The sequence below is a fragment of the Ornithodoros turicata genome, chromosome 1 (genome assembly GCF_037126465.1).
Source record: "Ornithodoros turicata isolate Travis chromosome 1, ASM3712646v1, whole genome shotgun sequence".
Classification (NCBI taxonomy): Eukaryota; Metazoa; Arthropoda; class Arachnida; order Ixodida; family Argasidae; genus Ornithodoros; species Ornithodoros turicata.
In genome coordinates, this window is record NC_088201.1 from 68971989 (window position 1) to 68996798 (window position 24810).

At 46.7% G+C, this 24810-nt stretch overlaps 1 protein-coding gene across 1 annotated transcript in view; it reads right to left on the reverse strand.

The window, feature by feature from the left end:
* Nucleotides 1–397: 397 nt before the first annotated feature.
* Nucleotides 398–24810, reverse strand: part of LOC135378372 (uncharacterized) — a 33592-nt gene continuing 9179 nt past the window's right edge. Inside the window, exons 6-10 of the mRNA XM_064611405.1 lie at nucleotides 19549–19720; nucleotides 18973–19073; nucleotides 18371–18515; nucleotides 14430–14684; nucleotides 398–988 (exon numbers count right to left, since the gene is read on the reverse strand). Coding sequence (XP_064467475.1) covers nucleotides 864–988; nucleotides 14430–14684; nucleotides 18371–18515; nucleotides 18973–19073; nucleotides 19549–19720 — 798 coding nt within the window. The 3' untranslated portion in view covers nucleotides 398–863. The remainder of the gene's footprint in view (nucleotides 989–14429; nucleotides 14685–18370; nucleotides 18516–18972; nucleotides 19074–19548; nucleotides 19721–24810) is intronic.

Below are 24810 nucleotides of genomic sequence, written 5' to 3' on the forward strand. Positions count from 1 at the left end.
CCAGCGGGTGGGTAGGCTTAATCGCTCGGGCTAACAAGGGGCGGGGCACGTGACGTATGACGAGCCCTTCTTGACGAGTGCCCCCACACCCCCTCATTAGCTGGTTAGACGTGTAAAACGATTAAGCCCCTCGAGTGCCTCAAGCTTATCGCGAACCACCGTCAAATGTCGGAAGCCGCTATATTGTGTCCCAGATTTGCCAGGCGGTGGTTTCCAGTATTTCTAATAAATAAAAGTTTCTAATGTGTGTGAATAAAACCATTCGAGACGACTATGAGTAGTGTGGCGTGCTTTTCATCGTTCCTGTGGAACGTTTAAACCGTTTATAAATGGTTTAAGCCGACCGTGAAGCGTTCTAGCCCTTCTGGCTACGGCGGCTGCGATTCAGATCACGACGTGGTTCAGATTGAACTTTATTGGTTTCGTAGCACACTACTACAATCCGTTATGAGCCAACTTCGGAGCACAATGCATCCAGACAAGCTCTATTTTTTGCCCATATTTGGGTGCGGTACTTTTTATGCTGATAACAATGGGCCAGCATATGGTTGCCGCCGACGTTTAACGCGCCGAATAGGAAGAAAACACACGAAATAAATGGCTCTTAAAGGTCCACCTGGCGCAGACGGTCGGACACACGCTTTCCGGAGTTCACTCCTTCTCTGCAGAATGCATTCTGGATTAAAATGGAGTAGATGGCACGTAACCAGGGAAGACGTGGTTTGCTGGCCATGCCACATAACGGCAAGGATGCCTGGTCGTTAGAATCTCTCCGAAATCCCTTCAGAAGGAGCACAGGAGATTTTGGCGTATTGAATTTGGGTATTGAAAATATATTGGGACGTTCCAAGAAAAAGTTTGGTCTAGACTTTCGCCTTCAAGTAGTTGTCGCGCAGAGCTCTACGAAGGAACTTGCCGGTGTCCGACTTCGGGATGCTTTTCACGAATTCCACCCCTCCGTGAAGATGTTTGTGGGGAGCCAGTCGCTCTGCAAAAATCCAGTTCAGATGTTTGTTCCGTTATTGTTCGACTTTAGATTGCAAATAAGAACTCTTTGTATGGAAGGTGAACAAGAAGAAAAGGAACACTTTCACATATCTAGGGAACGGTGCTTACTGTGTATACAAACCTCTGTAGATGACTGCTCAAGCGCTCAACCAGTTTACGCGGAAGATGACTAGAGTATTGACAGCAAACTATACCACGCATTATGCGGTAAAGTTTAACATTTTAACAGCCATGAAGATGTTTCCACGTATTTCATTTCAAATGTACGGGTGTTCGAAGTTTGAAGCGCTCGCGCTCTTACTCTTTGAAGTTTATAGTCGGATAAAGATGAAGAGAGGCTAGAGATGATTTCATTTTTCGAAATGCTATCGAATTGTCCCCCGACACTTGCTTCTACGTCACCTTTATGCAAATATAAATGAGCGTGTTTTAGTATTTTACGCTGCAAAGGCAGAACTTCATCGCGCAAGACGTGCATGGTGAACCAGCATTTGTATAATATCGCCCTGCCTCCAGTGGTTTGATGAGAACGAGGGGCGCACGCCACTTTTGTAACGCTTTGCATAAGCATGTTGCAGAAGGGCGTACGCCTCCCGTTTTGAACAATCAGAAGACAGGCCGATATGATTCTGAGTGCTGGTTGATCGTGAGCGCCGTATGTGATGAATATCCGGGGTTTTTCTTTGCTTCCTTTTCTGTTTGTTTTTTGTTCCGTGCTAGCACCGCGAGACAACCGTGGCAATCAGTGGCGTACAGACGTGGAGAGGACAGTGGAAAGGAGTGGGGAGCTAGTATGCGTGCTGAGCCGACTTCAGGGGGAAACTCTGCTGACATCCGTCTGAAACGTATGTCAGAAAATTCATGGATAACCTGAGGCAGCACGGTCGGTGGAAGGATTCGAACCCACCACCTCCTAGTTTTTTGGATTACCTTGAAGGTACAACAAGTGGGCGAGTGTTGTATCCACTCAGGCCATGCCGCCTTGTTTTGTTTTCGCGAAACTTTTACTGCACACAACACTTATGGAAGCACGTGCATGCAATGCGTGAACACATGTACAAAAGATGAGCACTCATGCGGACTAAATGAACAAACACTACCACACAATATATAAAATCAATAACAATATGAGTTGAGTTTCAGTTTGATGATAGAAATAACAATATGCACAGAATGATTTCTGATTGAGCTATGCACAACGCTCCGTATGGCAAAGTCATATGCATTAAGAAAACCTGCATACGAAGGGCGTTCAATAAGTTCGAAGCCTAAGTATGGTGCAATAGACTGACGGTATCGCATTGTTGCGAATCGTGTGGCTCCCTCCCTCATTCGATTCGCGTCGCGCCGCATTGAGGGTCTCTATAGGCCGCAATGGCTGAAGCGAAGGATAGCATCGAGCATAGTGCAGTCACCGAATTTTTGACGAAAGAAGGAAATGCGCCGGCAAGTATTCATGAGGGGGTGGGGAACGTTGGGCAGAGCGGTCTGCCTGTATTCATAAGCGCATGTATAATGTGTACCCGGACTGTGCGCCGTCGTATGCGACTGTCAAAAGATTAGGCATGGCAGGGAGTTTCTGGAAAACGACACAGGGCTAGTCGCCCCGGTTGAAGTCATCGCTGAGGAAATGTGCCGCAAAACGGAACACATATAGTGAACAATAGGCGTATGACAGTTCTTGAGGTGGCTATGGTACTGGGCATTAGTACCGGGTTCGTAGAAAATATCTTGCACGAACATTTAGATATGTCCAAAGTCCGTTCGCGTCGGGTGCCCAAAGCGTTGACACATAAAATGAAGAAGAATCGAGTGGCATGTTGTCATGAAATGCTAGCCATGAGAACGCTGATGAGAGCTGCTTTTACGGGCAGTTGGTGACTGGGGATGCAAGAGAGCATCACCTGGAAGCACAAGAATTCTCCTCCGCCCGTAAAATTTAAGACAACCTCTGCGAGAAATATCATGGTGACATTTGTTTAAGGATGAGAATGGTGTTCTGCTGACTGATTACCTACCACCCAAAGCTACGATAATAGATGCCCAAGTGCTGGGTCGGTTGCGTGAGGCCATAAAAAAAAAGCGCCGGGGAAAATTGAGCAAATAATTTTGCTGCTTCAATACAATGCCCCAGCCCGCACGTCCCACGTTGCATCAGACGCTGTAGGGTAATGCAGGTTCGAACCACCCAGACAATTCTCCGGACCTTGCCCCCAGTGACTTCTTCATGTTTCAGCATTTGAAGAGGCACCCTCGAGGATAGCGATTTCTCGACGATGATGAGCTCAAAGAGGCAGATGAACGCTATTTCCACGGGGCACGACAAAAGTTTCTTTTCTATATAGGAATCAGAGATCTTGGGAAGCGATGTGTGAAGTGCAATGATATACGTGTGTGTGTGTGTGTGTCTGTGTGTGTGTGGGGGGGGGGGTTTGAAAAATAAAAAAATTCCTAGAGTTCTCGTTTCTATGCAAGTCCTAGAGCTTATTGAATGCACCTCATATACATACATAATAACGGTTGGGAGTAGATTTACACGTAAGGTGGTGATGGTATTGGTGTTAAAAAAAAGGACGAGATTGGATTGATCACACGCCGAATTCGGCTACACGTGAGGTGAGTCCGCTCACTCGTGCATACATACATACTGTGAGGATTACGATAGACGTAGGGGGTATAGTGAGGGTGGAACGTTTAATGGAATGAGCTAGAACCAAAGCTCGATGGCACGGGCTCAGAGGATGAAGTCTCTGATGATAATGATGACTGGGTGGAGTATGATGTTGACGGGTATCTTCTTCCTCACAACACGTACATGCCTCTTGTAGTTCAGTTTTAGAGTGTAAGAAGCCAAAGGATACTCGCAATATATCGTGAATTTCCATGTGTGGCGCTGCTCTCAGTGTGCCATCGAAGACAATGTGGAACATAAGTCACACGCATTGCCACTTAGAGCGCATGATTTGTGCATCGTCCGGCAGAAGCCGTTTGATAGACCGATAACATCATCTTCGCTCGTCTAAATCGAACTGCGCATATACCGAAGCTATTTCGTGCAATGTACGTTTTGTGTGCATATGCTGTTTGATGATAATGCGTACATTTAGAACTTCCTTCGGAATACGAGAAAATCATTATCTGTGTCCATAGGCGTGCGTCCTCGTATAACCTCGCGGATTCAGATTTTCAGAGGCGGCGTGCAAGCTGTGGCAACGATTTTCTGTTGCAAGCTCGAACTTAAAAATCAATTATTATGTCGTTACTTAACCCTACCACGTTACTTTTCGAAACACCAATTTTTTTAAAGGTTCGGGCGAAGCATACAAAGGACGAAAAAGAGGAATTCAACCTCGAAGCAGCGAACACCTCAAAAACTACATGGACAAAAAAGTTAGACTTAACTCCACACCTACGCCAGAATTTCATGGGTGTGCTGAAAATGTGTTACTTTTGAACTTTGACTGCGATGACATGCGGTGCGAGTGAAGAATGTATATTCCTTGTACAGCTTTGTATCATCTTCCGAAATATCACGCTAATCGCATGAGCGAAAGGGGGTGACGAACGTCTGTAACACATCCTGCTAGCAATCTATTCTTCAAAGGGACCTTTCGAGAATGTCTGTTGAATGAAGGATATTAGATTTCATGAAAGGTAAGGGCTTAATCTCGTCAGAAACCGGAAATGAACACCCGCCACCACAGGGCATATTCGGAGATTCCCGGCATACGAACGATGAAACTGATATGTTTAAACGGCTACTGTTATTGTGATCACGCGCCTTCCGCTGCGTTATAGAATCGTATGAGATTTGGATATTGTTTCCTAGAATGCATTTCACAATCACAATGTCTGGATAGATCATGTGACGCTGAGTTTTTCATTGTTCTGCAACTCGATTCCGCGCAAATTAACACTCTGCAGTATCTTCTTCTTATACGCTATCAAAGTATAGGTCAGCTTTTCGCGCAGTCCCTCAGCTTTTCCCTTTCCCCTCGCGCACGTAGAACGGTGTCATTGGATCTCTCTCAAATAAGGTACCCCAACAACTGTACGTGAGATCCATGTTGCTTCATCTGTTTCACCATAGTGTTGTGGCCCCCCTGTGAATACTCCCTTATTGCTGCTTTCTGAATGGACAGACGCTTTTCACGTGCTTTCTCTAACCTTTTCTTTCTCTTATGCGCAGAGACGTACTGTCGTAGCAAAGCTTTCGGAAATCACTCGATGTTGACGTTATTTTTAGAGGATGCGCTATGGGTGTCTGCTGTGGGGCTATGGGCTATGGGTCAGCACGGGGTTGTCGCGATGATCTGCATTCTGCGCAAATGTAAGCATGCTGGTAGACAAACTCCATTAATAGATGCCTGAGTGTGGACAAAAAAAATACGAAGTCAACGCTGCCTTCGTGTTTTTGTGTGCCCATCCTCAGTCCTGTTTTATTACTATGGGGTTTCGGTACGTCTGCCGCCTATGTCAAATCTACACAATCTGCCTGGGATAACATCGTAGTTATGCGACAATAATATGCGCAGCATCGACGTGTAGAGAAACCTTTTTACCAGCGACCCGCGTCAGGTGCGTTTTTTTTATAGTTCGTTACATTGCAGAATAATTTGCTGTCGAGCTGCAACTATCTTCTGATATGAAGGTCAGGTGTATATATACAGTTTTTTTTTTATTATTCGTTACAGAATTTTAATTAAAAAAAACTACCAGAGCAAAATAGATGCCGTTTTTGCAGTTGAGTTATATGGCCAGGCGAACATTCTCTCGGAGAAAATGTGTAACTACAACATCACTGACTACCTAAGATTCATGAATTAACTCTTTAATTAGGGGAGATCGCGCAAAAGCGATGTAGCAGAAATGGAGATATTACCAGAGAAAGCAATTCCATGCTAAAAAAAACAAAACGAAATCCTTAAACGCGCACGTCTGTTAAACTATCCATTGCTGAATTTCGCTATGCAAATGGCCGAAACAAGAATTACGCACTTTTCGAGCGCAGAAATGAAGCGACCTTCGCCTTATCTGGGTCGGAGAGCGGTCTACCTGCCCAAAGGATTAGCTCCGACACCAATCAGCTCCATCGCTCCAAAGCACGACCATCTCACACTCGCACCTAGCCCCAGCGCCACTGATGTAGTTTCGACAAGCGGCCGCCGCGCGTTTGTGGCGCTGAATACGGGACCCTCGGTAGACGACGCATGCTATGCGGATACCGTTGCTGCCGTCATTCGCGTTTGGTTTTTGCTATTTTTCACGCGGTGGACAGTGTTTGTCTCCAGTGCATGGTTTGTGCATGGTGCAGACGTGATGGTGTACTGCACCGTCCCGCTTTGCAAGCCGAAGAAAGCAGTGTCGAACACAAGTATTTCATTCCACGCGTTCCGCTCAAATGCTGTCTTACTGGAGAAGTGGCTCGAAATATATCGCGGCGTCCTGACACAAGTAACTTCATTGCGAATTGCGATTGTTTCATTTCATATAGGGTGCACTTTTTGGATGGCAGTGTGTACCATAAATAGTTTTATCTAATATAGCTGAGTACCTTTTACGCATCTCTCTCTGAAAAAAAAAAAAAAACGAATAATGAACCGTGGCCTCCGACCAGCGGTGGACATAAATGCACTTTTTGAGTATTTAAATATAAAATATACAGTATTTAAATGCCGTAACTATAAATACTGTGATGAAGATGTCATCTGGAATTGCAGAAATAACGATGAACATAACAAGTCAGCAAGGAAAAATAGCATTTATTTGTTAGATTATCACGGTAATTTTAATATTAGAAGTTTTTGACTGCATCACTTAGGATTCTTGTGTTCGGCCGTACAATCAGATTCGCAGAGGAGAACAGCATCTTCACTGGTGCCGATGAGCAAAGGCTTGCATTAAATTTGATGAAGATGCTTCGTACAACAAAGTAATCAGCCGCGACCATTGTCTGCAACAACAGCGAAAAACTCTCCATCTAAAATCGTTTTTCGCCTGCATGCTAGCTCGAAGTCTGCGTGTTCTCGGCATTTCAAGCCCGAAGACTTTAGCATCGGCGCAAAGCGCAAAATTCTCGGACATGGCACCGTGGCTACGGTACATACGTTTAGTGATCACGAAGATTACACAGGCTTGCATCTCCCAGGAGTGTAAAACGAACACAAAAAAGGCACCAAAAGGTAGCGTCGCAGAAAAGCCACCATCAAGAAAAATTCTCAGAGTGGCTTCTATCCGAACAGCATAATAAAGGTTAGCAGAGCATTGTAATGGCAAACCGCAAAAGAAGAAAAAAAAAAGTGTAAAAGTAAAATAAAAGGGACCAATAAGCGTAGTAAATAAAATAATATAAATATAATAAATAATATAAAACTAAATATAAATAATAATAAAAAATAATAAAATAAATATAATAAAAGTAAATAAGTAGGAAAACAAAACAAGCAACTGCTGATTTAAAACTGAAGTTCTTGCTTATACAACAAATTCTGTTGGACGTCGTAACAGGTGTCAGTCATCTCTTTGCCAGGAACAGTTTCTTCTTACGGTCGCATTCACCCATTCTCTGTAACTGCCCTGTATGTTAACACGGAACGCCTCTCACGTGAAACGTAAAGTCTGAACGCGCTTGCGTCTGACAATCATAAACGCATGATAACTGGCCCAACACACAAGGTGCTGCTGCCAAGTTTATGTGTACGATGTACGGCACATAGAGCGGGCGTTTCACAGCTTTACATGCCACCTACGCTTCAGTTTCCTTTCAGTTTCCCCTTCAGTTCACCTATTTCTGAGTATTTAGTTTCAGAACTCTTAGCGCTACATGAACAGAGAACCTGCGACAATACACAAACATGTACGCACGAAGAATTAACCACAAGGACCACTCATATTGCACACAGCTGAGCTACAACAAACGCTCTTCTGGGGTCCCGCAAGTGGCGCCCCTGGCGGGCGCTCCGCGCGTAAATACGGCACTTCCGCTCCTCGAGGCGCGGACGGAAGTCCCATAGGCGAACGGGCGAGTGTTATGGTCGTGTATTATAGAGATGGTCGTGCTCCAAAGCAATAAACCTCTACCCGAGAAACGTCATGATGACGTTGGTAGACACACCGAAACCAAAACAGATCGGAAGGGGAGAGCTGGGTTCCACGAATGGGCAATTGTACGCTGCCTCCCATTGAAAGAAAAGTGGGAGCGAAGGTCGCGTCCTTTTCAGAGACCATCGTAATCCCCTCAAGATCGTGGCTTTCGGGCGCGACCTTGTTCGCCACTAGCTTTGAACGTAGTTCAATTCTACCAAACTCGTGGCGCTGTCGAACATTATGACGTCATTTGTTTACAAACAGGTAGAGGTCTATTGGCCCTCTCACGTGGATTGCCTGTCGCTCTTTCTGCGCTATAGAAAAGTGCGTAGTTCTTCTTTCGGCTCATTTGTATAGCGAAATTCAGCTATATTTTTCAACACACGTGCGCGTTTAAGGTTTTTTTCAATACATGAAGTGGCTTTCAACGAGGAATATCTCCCGTTCTGTTAACTCGCTTTCGCGCGAAATCCCCTAATTAAAGACCTAAATCATGAATTTTGGGTAATTACTGATCTTGTAGTTACGTACTTTCATCGAGAGAATGTTCGCCTGGCCATATAACTCAACTGTAAAAACGGCATCTATTTTGTTCTTCTAGTTTTTGTAAAAATTCTGCAACGAATAAAAAAAAGCACCCTCTATTGTAAAAAAATTAAAAAAAAACGTGGAGGTGTAGGGACATATACCCATGAACCCATATGAAACTAAATATCTTAAAGGGAAACGTCGGAAGAAAATCGGTTGCGGACTTTGGTTACTCAACTTCTGTTAGGCTCTTTACGATTATTGGCATGTTTCAAACGCAGTTACGGAATATTTCGGCTGAAAACGGTGCAGACGGCGCAAAGGTTATTTTTGAAATGTGAGGAGCGGCGGCTCTGAGCCGCGGCTGGAAGGACGTGTTGCAAGCAACACTGGGCGGCCGCCCTGTGTCACTGGGTGTGCGTCCGCTTGGTATGTGACAGTGTGTGCTTGTGTGCATTCAGCACCTTGTAGCTTTCTCGTTTTTTTCTTTTCGTTTTGCAACAATGAGTAATAAGAGAGGTGGTGCGAGGTGGTGCACCAAAACCTGCGGCAACAAGTCGACTTCTCTACGTCGGGTGTTGCTTATTTTCGCTTCCCGAGTGATGAAAAGCGCGTAGCCGTGAGTAGGAGGCAGTGCAGTGCTCCGAAAGACTGAAATGATTCGACACAGAGTAAAATCTGTTCCGATCATTTCGAATCGGATATGTTCGACATCGGAGCACGTCTGATGCACGTGCTAGGAGCCTTCCAAGAACGAAAAGTTTTGCGGAGCCACGCTGTTCCCGCGCGTTCGTCCTGGGTGCTTCTATATACGCCAACTCAACGGGGCGCGTACTCATAAAGAAGACTCAAAGAGGTACGAATGTACAAGGTGGTGCTGATATTACCTCCTTTGATAATCGACACAAGTCTGATAGAACGAAAAATATATAGATTGTATAGATGAGGCTCTGAAGGAAGACTCGTCATACGCGGCGAATACCCGTGCGACACGGAGGTTGCTGTCTGCGTCCTTCTGCGGCTCCGAATCCATCGCGCTCGTCGGAAAGCCTACAGGGCGGCAATGGCATGAACCCATGACGGAACACTGCTGCTAAGCCACTATGACTGGCCGCTACACAATAAACATATACCCTCCCTCCCCCCGCTACCCAGGTGTACTTCTGCTTATTCTACATACTCGGTGACGTCATGCGTCGGCTTCTTGCGGCCGCTCTGGGAAAGGGAAGTTTTGGCCGCCTCCTCTCCCGGCTGTGGTTTCGGTTTAGATTAACTTATATTTCTGCATAATACATCGCGGAAGAGGAAAACCATGCCCATAGCCGGTATATGGGGGCCAATATGTACTAAAAGCTTCCTGCAACTTTTTTTTTTTTTTTTTTGCAAATATCGTTCTGAAGTCTGCCTTGAAATATGCTGAAATGAACGGCAAGTTCCTGCTTGACTTGCGCGCATAAGATACTGCAAGGGGGACAGTGGCGGCACTTCGATTATGTTATATAACGAAAAAAGAAAAAGAAAGACAAGTACGTCTCTGCTTTGTCACCATCTGATCGTTTCATCGTTAGGGTTTACCTATGGTTTACCATCGTTAGGATTTAACAGCATAGCGACATCCTATCTACCCGTCTTCCTTTTTTTTTTTGTGTTAGTGAAGTTACAGCAACTATCTCTGGAGCGCAACAGACAGCGCCTGCTGTACTATAGTGCAACCAGTGGATTTTGGCTCACATGTTTTCGGATCCATTTGACTGGCCGTACACAGGCACCAGAGTTAACGTATGTTACCACGGGAAACAGATCGCGGTCTGTGTAACTTTGTTAGCTACCACCTTTAAACGGTTCCCGGGTACATGAGCGTGGAAGGCGCTTGGAACATACAGGGTGTTTTTTTTTAGTCGTTACAGATTTTAAAAATATATAAATAAGCTGTGAGAGTGGCAAAGATGCCATTTGTGCAGGCGGGTTATGCGGCCGGGTGGACGTCCAGTCGGAAAGAGTTTGTAACTACTACTACCACTAATTAGCTAAAATTAATTAATTAATTATTAGATGTTTTCTGGTAAATATGAGATAGCAGAATTGGAGCCAGTCATTGTTCATATCAATCGTCCTTGTTGGGCACCCTGAGAAGCGAACGTACTTTGATATATAAATTGCCAAATTTAGCTATGCGAATCAGCTGAAACCAGAACTATGCATTACTTGAGCGCAGAAAGAGCGAGCCCGGATGTCTGTACCGCGGGATGGCGGGCCTCGTGTCGATGCTCCCTTTGATTGAGCAAGGTTGTCTGGCCTTAGCCTTACCTGAGCTATTCGTCGGCAAACTTTTGACGTCCTTCTGAAGAAATAATTCACTTCTGGGAGTTAGTGATTGCCAACAAAGCATCAGAATGAGATCCTACGTCGCCGTAAAGCCGTATTTCAAAGGCTATATAGGTCAAAAATGGTCAGCGAAGGTAAATCCTCACTCTTGCAAGCTCCGTACACGGTGATACCAATACTGTACAAATAAATCTCGAGTTAGGAATTGCTTTTTCCAGGGTTCCCGCACGTTCCTGCGAAGCTTGCTTTGCTTGCTTGCACGAGAGAGCATATCCGCCCTTTTTTATATTACAGAGCGTTGCTTTTGCGCGCCAAAATTTGCGCTCGGACTGCTGGCCTGTAGGTATACTAAAGCGTAAAAAAATTCACTGCAGTATCATTTAAGACTCGGGAGATATACGCGTGCAAACACGGCGAAACTGAAACAGTCGAATTCAGGGCCGGATTTCCTGGATTTTTTTGCGTGAAAACTATTCCGTAGAAACTATTCATTTTACCGCTGTTGGTCATCATGTACGATGAGCTTCTAAATATTAAAAAAATAATGAAAATCCAAGAGGTCGATGGGACCTCCCTGCCTGAACTGACGTGAAACCGACCCACTTTTATTTCAATAGGAGGCAGCGAACAAGTGCCCATTCGTGGAACCGAGCCCTCCGCTTCCGATTTGTTTCGGTTTCAGTCCGTCTACCAACGTCATGACGACGTTTCTCTGGTAGAGGTCTATTGCGCGCTGCTGTCATATTCTTGTGCGAATATATGTACATCCCAGGGCCTTCTAGCCGTAATTTCTACTTCTCCTGACATATATATATATAAATGAAGAAAAATAGCTTACGCTCTTTGGCTGCACGTTGAACATATGTTTATAAGTCCCAAACGTCGCCACACCAGCATTGGACAGCTGTTTCGGCCTTATTGGGCCTTCATCAGCAATGCGTAGGTGGGCGACGTTTGAGCGAGTGGCGCCGGAAGGTCACGTGGAACGTGATGTCCTCCCGTCAGGGTGAGTGACTCACCTCTGAAAGCCCAGTGCGAAGCCAGTAAAGTATTAAATGAAGAAAAATAGCATACGCTCTTTGGCTGCACGTTGAACATATGTTTATAAGTCCCAAACGTCGCCACACCAGCATTGGACAGCTGTTTCGGCCTTATTAGGCCTTCATCAGGAATGCGTAGGTGGGCGACGTTTGAGCGAGTGGCGCCGGAAGGTCACGTGGAACGTGATGTCCTCCCGTCAGGGTGAGTGACTCACCTCTGAAAGCCCAGTGCGAAGCCAGTAAAGTATTAAATGAAGAAAAATAGCATACGCTCTTTGGCTGCACGTTGAACATATGTTTATAAGTCCCAAACGTCGCCACACCAGCATTGGACAGCTGTTTCGGCCTTATTGGGCCTTCATCAGCAATGCGTAGATGGGCGACGTTTGAGCGAGTGGCGCCGGAAGGTCACGTGGAACGTGATGTCCTCCCGTCAGGGTGAGTGACTCACCTCTGAAAACCCAGTGCGAAGCCAGTAAAGTATTAAATGAAGAAAAATAGCATACGCTCTTTGGCTGCACGTTGAACATATGTTTATAAGTCCCAAACGTCGCCACACCAGCATTGGACAGCTGTTTCGGCCTTATTGGGCCTTCATCAGCAATGCGTAGGTGGGCGACGTTTGAGCGAGTGGCGCCGGAAGGTCACGTGGAACGTCGCCCACCTCGCCCCACCCAAACGTCGCCCACCTACGCATTGCTGATGAAGGCCCAATAAGGCCGAAACAGCTGTCCAATGCTGGTGTGGCGACGTTTGGGACTTATAAACATATGTTCAACGTGCAGCCAAAGAGCGTATGCTATTTTTCTTCATTTAATACTTTACTGGCTTCGCACTGGGCTTTCAGAGGTGAGTCACTCACCCTGACGGGAGGACATCAAGTTCCACGTGACCTTCCGGCGCCACTCGCTCAAACGTCGCCCACCTACGCATTGCTGATGAAGGCCCAATAAGGCCGAAACAGCTGTCCAATGCTGGTGTGGCGACGTTTGGGACTTATAAACATATGTTCAACGTGCAGCCAAAGAGCGTATGCTATTTTTCTTCATTTAATACTTTACTGGCTTCGCACTGGGCTTTCAGAGGTGAGTCACTCACCCTGACGGGAGGACATCACGTTCCACGTGACCTTCCGGCGCCACTCGCTCAAACGTCGCCCACCTACGCATTGCTGATGAAGGCCCAATAAGGCCGAAACAGCTGTCCAATGCTGGTGTGGCGACGTTTGGGACTTATAAACATATGTTCAACGTGCAGCCAAAGAGCGTATGCTATTTTTCTTCATTTAATACTTTACTGGCTTCGCACTGGGCTTTCAGAGGTGAGTCACTCACCCTGACGGGAGGACATCACGTTCCACGTGACCTTCCGGCGCCACTCGCTCAAACGTCGCCCACCTACGCATTGCTGATGAAGGCCCAATAAGGCCGAAACAGCTGTCCAATGCTGGTGTGGCGACGTTTGGGACTTATAAACATATGTTCAACGTGCAGCCAAAGAGCGTATGCTATTTTTCTTCATTTAATACTTTACTGGCTTCGCACTGGGCTTTCAGAGGTGAGTCACTCACCCTGACGGGAGGACATCACGTTCCACGTGACCTTCCGGCGCCACTCGCTCAAACGTCGCCCACCTACGCATTGCTGATGAAGGCCCAATAAGGCCGAGACAGCTGTCCAATGCTGGTGTGGCGACGTTTGGGACTTATAAACACACACATATATATATATATATATATATATATATTCTCTCAAAATACATACACCCTTTTGTATCTCTTTCAGACTCCCCGGTTGGTCACCCCATGAAATCATTGCCCTCCGGCGAAGAATATGACTGCCTGTGATTCATTGTACCCTTTTACCTTTGTTTGACAAAGCACGTGTGCTGCCCTCTCCCCTTGTACATATTCCCCTCTCATTCTTTGCAATTGTCTTGCGTCACCATAAGATCCCATTCCTGTTGAAGACAGCGCTGCTGTCGAAACGTCGAATACTCCCTCTTAGTTTTTAATAAAGTTCCCCTTTTATTCCTTGTCCTGTAGAAGCACCGTCTCCACTTCTGATCTTTATTGAATACCTATATATATATATATATATATATATATTCTTCGATTCCTTCCATGCTCCTGTTGACGGGCGCATAAGTGTGCATTGTCATCAAGTAAGGAACCTGTGTCAAGGAACTCGCGTCGTTTCAGTAACAAATGTACATCATTACAGTGCCGGCAATCGACTTTGGCTGACAGTATTTCGAATTGGTGCATCTAAACTGCGTGTGGACCATTGTGATAGCAAGCATTTATCGTGGGCACCCTTACAACAAAGTCATCCCGCACACAGCGATGCATAAAACGACGCACAGCTTGGACGCAGCAGACCAGTCTGCTCAATCGGGCCGCACGGGCTACAACGATGTAGAGATAAAGAAGCAAACACGCACCTGAGATAATCTTGGCCAATTCGTCTTCGGTGACACTGTGACTCGAGTCCTTGTGCAGCACCACGAACGCCCTGGCTCCTTCCACATATTCTGGATGAGGCACTCCAGCAACGGCTACTTCTTTGACTGCTGCGTGTTGTTGCAAAAGCGCTTCCAGTTCTGCGGGTGACACCGCCAGATCCATGCATTTGATCATCTCTTTTTGGCGATCTACGATGTGGAACCGTCCATTCTCGTCGTAGTAGCCGATGTCACCTGTAAGTGTCCACCGGTACCACTGTAGTTGCGTTTTTATTGGTGACGTTGGGTGGGAGCGATTCGGCTCGCGTTTTTAGTGATAGTGGTCTGACACTCTGAGAACGTGTTTTTATAATAAACTTCCTCCAGGTCGATAATTTATTCCTGTATAGATATCTCGAACGAAAAAACGTGCTGTCCTTCCTTTTACCAGAAGAGCATGTAGATTTCGCCTGTAACATCGTACTTCGTCTAGCTCTGTGGAGCTGTATGCCATCTTGCTTTTCCTAAAGTCTGCTTTGGATGACCGCCCTCGCTCATGGGTGATATACACAGTCTTAAAGTCAGCCCTGCACTTGTGTAGGAAGCATGGGCATCCGCGGCTCTTTGGCCCCGGTGATTGTGAGTATCCTCACGCTGCTCCAGACTCTAGGGGAAAAGGTACACCGGTTGACCCTACAGCGGGTCCCCGGACACATTGGCATTCATGGCAACCAGGTGATAGATTTGAAGGCTGCCGCGGCTCACCGTAACCGCAGCGCCGTGCCCATCCTCCGCTCCAATGGAGATAAGTTCTCCCGTTTGTCTGCGTTCGTGTTACCCTTGGCCAGCCAGCAATGGTGTCATGACATCACTCAACGGTCACACCTCTGTGCAGTGGACACGTCATTATCATTCAGTGCTGTACGTAACGCAGTTACAAGGAACGCCGTTACAGTAATCGATACTTTTTTCGGTATCGGAGTGCGGATCGCTATACTTTTTTAAGTCGGTATGGGAAAAGTATTTCCGTTACAAATTTACGATAACGCGCTCTCCGTGTCGTTACCTATACTCTTTTAGTGTCCCACCCTTTCTTCACCGGCCATATTTCCTATTCTTATTCGTTGTCGCTGGTCCGCCTATAGCACTCGACAAGAAGCCTGTGAACACATGCGCGTAACGGGAATTATACCAAACACATGTTCACTTTTTCTTCGGACCTGGAGGAAATAACCGTGCTGCGCTCAACAAACGAGCTGAGGTCAGCGAACAGAGGTCAAGTCCTTGACAGTGCACTCTGGATTCCACTGCTAAGCTGCCGTGTCGCACTCCACGGTATGTGTGGGCCTGACACTAATGTAATTATCATATTGGCCTCTGTCAGCAGTGGTTTATCCAGGCCCCCTTAAAGCCTCGCAACATCCCCCCCCCATTTTTTTTCTTTACGACATAGCTGTAATGACGACCCATTTTTTTGTGATACCTCCAATGTTTGCGATTCTGGATAAACAACTGTGCCGGAGAGACCACGGCCTGCTAGTGTGACAGTAGAGGACTTTGAGAACCAGCTATTGATAAAGCAAAGTGTCTCAGCTACATACTAAATATGCCGAGTTTTTTTTTTTTTACTGCAAAACTGTCTTCTCCCAATTTGCTATTATACAAATGGGGTGTTCACGCAAGCGACATTTCTATGTTACATCGTCTTCGTATTCCAACAAAAGTGTCGGGCAAACGGTATCGCGTTACTTATTTTAGGTAGCGGTACTCCTTTACTTGAAAAAAAGAAGTACCGATATTGGTGATGGTGATGTGATAATGGAAAAATGGGGATGTCAGTTTCCACGACGTCGAACTGGCTACCCCAGTACGCTTACACACAGAAGGTACAAACAGATGATGAGATGATGACTAGAGAAGAACATAGATGGTGGTGGAGTTCAACATGTACGACGGGCGTTCAAGTCAAACCGGGACTTTCCGTCTCCTGAGTGTACAAATGGCTTGCGCTACTTCTTTTTTGTCATTTTCACACGCGACAGGCCTCCGCCTTCACCACGTGGTGGTCCAAAGTTTTTACAAAACAAAAGGCACGTGCTAGACAAGATGGCCGATAACGACTTGAGCGCGCACAGCGAACAGCGAATTGTCATGAAGTTTCTCGTGAATGAAGGCGTAAAGTCATCTGAAATTCACAGAAGACTTCAGGCTCAGTATGGCCACGATACACTTAGCCGCAGCAAAGGATGAGTGGTGCAAACGGTTCCGAGACGGCCGTACATCAGTGCAGGACGATCCCGGCCGGGGCGGCACAGAGCCCAGTGTCAGAGTTCCTGAGAACATACAACTTGTGGAGCGCCTGATCCTCAAGGACCGACGGATAACATGTCTCGATATCAATAGCGCATATAGTGCGATCAATACTGCATATTACTGCCAGATTCTCAGGGATGTGCATAAGGCGCTGAAGCAAAAACGGCCGGGCCTCATCACCAAAGGAATCCTCCTCCTACAGGACAATGGACGCCCGCATACCGCGCATCTCACGACACGCACCTTATAGGAACTTGGCTGGGAGTTGCTGTCACATCCCCCTTACAGTCCAGACCTCTCCCCCAGCGATTTCCATCTCTTCGGGCCACTGAAGGCGTTTCTTGGGGGCCGCCACTTCAGCTGCGACGATGAGGTCAAGAATGCGGTCCGATGATGGCTGCTACGAGCCGGTAAGGATTTATATGCTGCTGGCATCCAAGCCCTCGTGAAACGCTGGGACAAGGGGATTAGTGCAGCTGGAGATTACGTTGAAAAATAAAAGTAATTTCTCGCCTGTGAGTATCATTTTACTTTTGCGAAAAATGAAAAGTACCGGTTTGACTTGAACACCCTTCGTAGTTCAAAAATTTCGACCAAGTCCGATATTGGTATTTCAATACTTTTTACTCAAGTAACGAGTATCGGTATCGCGATACCCTATTTCGGTAACGGATACAACGCTATTATCATTCAAGATGCCAGGTGACTTTCCTCGCAACTTTACGTCACTTGTGCATCGTTTACGACTCAACGTCGCCTTCATCCCTGTGTCCCGGGCTAAGCTGGGTTACGGTAACATGATGCTCTGCTCAACTTGCCATACCCCAGCTACCATTCCCTATATCATCGAGGACTGCTACCGGTACACGTGCGAGACACGGGTGCTTCGGCGGCAACTTGAACTCCTGGACCACAGACCAATTCAGCTTGTCCAAAGTCCTTGGCCCATGGAGCACCTCTGCGCTATCAGTGTCGGGTTCTTCGTTCCCTCTTTACATTCGTTCAAGCTACCGGCCTCCTCGAAGAGCTCTAAACAAAACTTCGACCTGCCATCTTTTTCGCGCTCCCCTTTAATTCATCCTCTCATGTTAATCTCTCTGAAGTCGGGTAGGGTCCTGCGACCACCGCGGGGAAGCATCCCGTGTTGTTCTCACTTATCCTTCCTTCATTTATTGTTTGTTGTTTCTGTTTTGAGTCCACGTTAGCGCCGCGGAGCAACCATGGCTATGAGCAGTATACGGACGTGGATAGATGAAGAGAGGACAGCAGGAAGGAGTGGGGACAGGGAGATGAGAACGCAATACATGTGACGCCACCTTTCGTCAAAAATAGAAGATAGAAAATAGTCAGTCTCCCTACGCAATGTAAAGTATCACAGAATTATCCCTCTGTCTCTTCTATTTTTGACGAAAGATGGCGCGTCACATGTATCGTAGTGGTTTCTTTCCCCGGTTCCCGAAAGCGCTCTCTGGCCCGGCTCCAACCACGCACTGACCGACCGATCGACCATATGTAGCGCGCCGGTTCCCGGAATATCCCTCTTCTCTCTGGTTCTCTCACCGCGACTGTTGAAGAGCCTTGAATGTACTATAAGCTTTCACGAAGTCGTCACAGCTTTCAGGACTTACCGCTTCTCAAGAACCCTTCAGCGTCGTAAAGAGCTGCGGTAGCTTCCGGCCTGTTTAGGTACCCAGGAGAACAGAGTGGACTCCGAATGCATACTTCGCCTTCTTTGAGAGGACCCAGCTTTTCACCAGTGTGGACATCCACCACCTACCGCAGAGCAAGAAGATAAGCGATCGGCGACTATGGAACAGCCATTAGCAATCATATTGCTTTCTTTCTTTTATTTGTTTGAAGCATCGTAGTAGCAGTCGCTTTAATACACACACACATATATATATAAATATACATATACGTATAATAAAAAAGGAAAACCCGCATGATTGCTCTAGTGCTCTAGATTTTTGCTTAGTGCTCATTAAATCCACGATGCTTACACACTTCTTGGAAGCACGATAAATAGCGAATTGAACTAGATAAATAATCAATATATTTCGCCTCACACTGAATCACATCAAGCACAAATGATTAGCAATCAGCGTTTCTGTTGAAGAATTATTACTCCAAAACGCTGTCATAAATCATCAATATAGGCCATGTCATGACTTAGACCGCTATACGTGGTTGGGTCGTTTGTCGCATTGTACAACATGGAAGATCCTCATACCTTCATGTCGCTCATGGCTACCGGCACTCCAGTACTTATGTAATCAAGTTGACCACGGGGAGACATGGTTACAGGCCCTGTTGTTTCCGTTAACCCGTACACTGACAAAAAACATATAAATTAGGAAAGAAACAGAACGCAAGCTTCTAAGGCTGGGCAATTAATCCCCATCTGTAATTTGTTAAAAACCCCGTGCTGGGGCACACCAGAGCCGTTTATGAGGAGAGTTTGGCCATTCTGTGATCTTTTGCCGCCTGGAGATGGGAAGCCGCCGTGACGTCAGAGCCGTCATCGCTCCGCCCACTTGACCGGGATGAAAGGCGAGCCGCGGCGGCACTGGGGGATTTGAAGGCTGTGGCTCTGCTCCAAAATGGCAGAATAGGTGATTTCAAGGTGATAGCTCTGTTGCAAAATGGCGTCGCCTGTCGTGCGACGTCAAATGACGCGCTTTGAGAGAGGCTCCTCTCAATCGCGAAACTCCTAATAAACGGCTCTGGGGCACACGAAAGAGATGGGCCGCACACTTCAGTACCTGTGTGTGTAAGAGTCTGATCGCGCTCTTCAACGAATACGTACTGTGCATATAAGATACCAACTTGAGCTTCTCGATGACACCTTGCGCAACTACAGCTGGTGCAGTGCTCCCACCAACGACAATGGTTTTGAGACTACTCGTGTCCACTTTTCCAAGAAGTGGGCTCTGAAGCAACTTGAGGGCGTACGTTGGAAACAGGAGCATGGTAGTGGCCTGCACACAATAGGAACAAGGCAGCATCTAACGTAGTGGTAGCTGAGAGGGTGACTTCGTGTCCCGTTGTTTCCTTCTGTGGTTGAGTATGTAAGTGAGAGAGTAGCTAGCATGTTTTTTTACTCAAAAACTTTTACTGCACCAAACAATTATGAAATCGCGTGAATATGCAATGCGTGAACAAATGTACAACTATGTACGAGATGAGCTGTCATACGGATTAAACATGCGCAACCCTGGAAGACACGGAGAACGTGCCGTACACTTGTCGACGCTACGACTGCAGTGTGCAAGCATTGAAGAACACCCTCGATAAACTAGATTATCGACCGCGTTGAGAAAGTGCCGGTGAGATGGTTCGAACAGCACCGACAATCCGCGCTGTGTGCCCTGGCCACGGTGTAAGATAAAGATAAGAGGTGATGACACTCTCTTGTCTCGCCATGCGAAGGCGGCGTCCAGATAATGTTCGCTTTCTAGGCCCCCTGGAAAGCGCGCATACCTGCCGCGCCAAGCTGCGCGCAAGCTGCCGCACATGCGCACAGCTGCATAGCTGCACGGTGCGCATAGCTGCCGAGGCCAAGAGCAGAAGCCATTCGCTTGCAACGCCAAGAAAGATGTAGAGGAGGTGGTATCCCTCTACATGAGTCCTGACCGGCGATGATGGGATGTCCCAGCGGGCAGATGGCCGTGGCCTCACGCTAGGACGGTGCCGGTAGAACTGCCGTGCCAGCGCCGTAGCGCGTGGCAGCAGAGGCACGTCTTCGTCATCACACACGGGCCGCCACATCACTCCCCCCCTCAGACGCGGAGCGGTGTAGAGCTGGCGGTTGAGATTCCGCGTCGATACAGGAAGAGGAGGAAGACGGGCGACACGCAGTACAGGGACGATGCGAGCTGAGTAGATGAGCGAGCTGTGTAGAACCATGGTGTTGCGCGGCCGTGCGTTGCGATGAGTGGAGCCGCGGTGAATTGACGTCGTCGCCTAGCGGTTCCTCGGTAGAACGTTGCACCGTACCTTCGGAGGTGGGCTTGCAGTAATTTGGGATGGTGCTTGGCGGAATTATGCCGAACATGGTGTTCGTTGTTCGGGTCACCAATGTTGGGAGCTCTAAATAACGACAACCTGTTCGGTTAGTGGCGAGAGCCCAACTGATGGTTTAATGATTGTGCTCGTGAGATGGTGCCTCGCACCAGTAGCGATGTGGATGACCAGACCAGCGATGTGGATGAAGGTGCTGCACTGCTACAAAGGCATAGGTAACCTTTGGCGGTCCTGTCAGTCCTACTGCACGCCGAGAGATGGCGATCAGGCGAGGGGGCCTGGAAAGCGAATATTATCTGGACACACCGCTGGCGTGGGTGTCATCACCTCTTATCTTTATCTTACACCGTGGCTCTGGCGATCTATCTAATTTGAAGACTTCGGAACGATCTTTAAAAAAAATGTCCGTGCGCTTGTAGTACAAATTGGACCCCAGAGACCGGCTACTGGCATGGTTTCCCTCTCACGCGATGTATTATGCGGAAATATAAGTTAATCTAAACCGAAACAACAGTCGGGAGAGGAGACGGCCTTTGGGCATTTTGGGTGGCAGTCAGGTGTCATGGCGGCCCCCGTAGTAAAAAGCAACCCAATGAGAGACGGCAACTGTGATTGACAGGCCGAGCCTCTTTTCGGGACTCCTCCCAATGGTCAGACTCCGTTTTAATATACGGCTCTGCCTCCGAGCAGAGCCGTATATTAAAACGGAGTCTGGCCATTGGGAGGAGTCACAAAAAGATGCTCGACCTGTCAATCACAGTTTCGGTCCTCTGATTGGTTTGCTTTTTACCAAGGGGGTCGCCATGACACCTTTCTGCCACCCAAAATGGCGACGAAAACAAACGCTGTGAAGCGGGGATTTCGTGACAAAACTACTCTGATTTTACGCTGAAAATGTACATCCTCATATACGTTTCTCGGAAATCAGTTTCAACTTATGCTCATCCACCGATATCTAACTGAAAATAAAACGTTTCGTCGCCGGTGTTAGGCCTAGTGAACACGGCGACCGTAATGAAATCAATGCAAAAACGGACGTGTGCTGTACAGTCTTATATTTAATTGCTGGATTTCATGGATATAAACATTCTTGCCTTTTATATTCCAACTATTCATGTAGATTTGTTTAAAAATCATACCGGCAACAGAATGTGTCCCAGCTGGTGGTTCTGCCGGCAGCGGTACAACGACGGAAGCGGACGACAATTCCCGACATGCCTTATGCTCTCTAGGTGGCGCTCATCAAATTTGCACCGAAACTCCACTAGTTTTGCAGATTGCCAGAGGCATCCATTTCAATCCCATCCAATCCACTTGCCACCCAAAATGGCGCTGCCCATGTTGGATACGGGGACAAATAGTGAGGATAGGTTTATTGATAGCGCCCCATATTTCAAGACTTCATTGGTCGGAAAGCTGAAAAAGTGGGTGGAGCTTCAGGTATTCGCCTCGAGATCGAACTGTAGGTGGCGCTGCGGCGGATGCCCTAGTGGGGATACGGCATGATCGGACGCAGCAGGCTCTGGCTTTTCTACGCAGATATCGCAGTGTTTCTGAATGAAATGCTGCTGTCAGTGCCTCACATATTGCAGATGTGTTGAAATGCGATACTTAGAACGCTGATAAGGTGTGAAAGTTGACAAATATTGCTGCACTGCGAAACGCTCAAGTCGCGAAGTTGTGAAAAGAAAATATCCTGTGTGCTTTTGAAGGGAAACACTGCCTCCTTTGTTCCAAGCGTGATTTTGTTTGTCTTTTGCAGCTCTCGCTCGAATATTTATTCGTCGCTTGTGTATTGCTGTCTTCCCCTGTACCTTTTTATCTTACGTCGAGACAACAAGGATTAAAAAAAAAAAAGACTCACTCAAAATTCCTGTCTCCACTGATCTAAATGTACAATGTACTAATCAACAATAACAATGAATCTAAATGTACAAATGTGCAAGAATGTAACATAAGGGCAGAATAGCCCAGTAAGTATCGAAGCCCATCGCTACAATTTTTGCGATTTTGCGTCGAGTGAGTACAGGAGAGGTTCGAGGTTTGATTCGTCTCCTGGGCGGGCATTCACTAAATGGTGCTAAAATATGTTACGAGATGACCACACTTCTGTGGTGGACTTGACTTTGGGGTGCTACCGGTCAGTTAATAACTACATATAAACTAAGTTTTTGGTTCCAGCGGCAGGTATATATTCTGAAACACGCTGTTGCACACGTGCTCCATACCCAAAAAAACACGCGTGTTTTACATATTACGTTCAGGGATGGTGATAGCATTTTACCTTGAATGCGTGCGTTCCAATGATTACATATGTGAAAGATAAAAGTCTAGTCTGTCATACTGTTAGATGAAATGAGATGAAAGCTTGAAATCCACACATTTAAAAACACCCGTGTCATAAATATATATATTCATGCATTCATATATTCTATATATTAATACATTCGATACAACTTGTGTCTAGCGCGTGCAGAATATCGTAACTGAGCATTGTGAAGTAACTTAGAACAGCTAGCAGAGAAACCATTCTATAAATAACTGTGACATAGTTTTATACTTACAATTAAAAAAAACTGTTACAACATTGACTTTCGTTCTTGGTACATTTTGTTTGACACACAGAACCGCAGTGACAAATATAATATAGCAAGGGCCGAGTGGAATCCGCATACTGGAACATATGCACGTTCTGTAGTTTTCTTCCCTGCTAAGTACGCTGGTGCAGAGAACTAGAAAAGTTCAAAAAAGTTTTCCACCAAGTCATTTTCACTCATTTTGAAGCGATTTTAAAAGCACAAATGTCCTGAAATTGAGCCTTCCAAGCACGTTTTTGAGCGCGATGAGCACAGCGAAAGCACTGGCTCAAGCCGCGCATCCCCACTAAAGGCAGTTCACGGAGCAGCCGCATGGTGGCGACGACGTTCGATCTCGAGGCGACCCATCATCATCGAGGCATGATCCATTAATGGCCAGACTCCCTTTTAATATACGGCTCTGCCTCCGAGCAGAGCCGTATATTAAAAGGGAGTCTGGCCATTGGGAGGAGTCACAAAAAGAGGCTCGACCTGTCAATCACAGTCTCGCTCCTCTGATTGGTTTGCTTTTTACCAAGGCGGTCGCTATGACACCATACTGCCACCAAAAATGGCGTCGAAAACAAACACAGTGAAGCGGGGATTTCGTGACAAAACTTTTTCACAGACTACTCTGATTTTACGCTGCAAATGCACATTCTCATATACGTTTCTCAGAAATCAGTAACTTACGCTCATCCATCGATATCTAATCGAAAATAATACGTTTTGTCGCCGATGTTAGGTCTAGTGAACACAGCGATCGCGGCGATCACAGCGAAATCATAACAAAAACGGCACTGTACTGTACAATATTATATTTAATTGCTGGATTTCATGGATATAAACATTCTTGCCTTTTATATTTCAACTATTCATGTAGATTTGTTTAAAAATCATTCCGATGACAGAGAACCGGCCTCGGTGGCTCAGTCGGTAGCGTGTTCGCCTTCTGATCCCGAGATCGCGGGTTCGAAACCGGCCGAGGACGCCAGCAACTTGGTGGCAGGGTACAAGTTGCTTAGACACGCCGTCTTCCGCGAGGGACGTTAAATACGGGGTGCCGTGTGATGAGCTTTCATCGCACGTTAAAGAACCCTCAGGTGGGCAAAAACAATCCACAGGCCGACCGCTGTGGCGTCGCTCATGATCTCAGTTGTCTCGCGACGTAAACACCCAATTATTATTATTATTCCGATGACAGAATGTGTCCCAGCAGGTGGTTCTGCCGGCAGCGGTGCAACGACGGAAGCAGACGACAACTCCCGACGTGCCTTACGCTCCCTAGGTGCGCTCATCAAATTTGCACCAAAAATCCACTAGTTCTGCAGATTGCGAGAAGTATCCATTTCAACCCCATCCAATCCACTTGCCACCCAAAATGGCGCTGCCCATGTTGGTTAGGGGGACAAATAGTGAGGATAGGTTGATTGATAGCGCCCCATATTTCAAGACTCCATTGGTCAGAA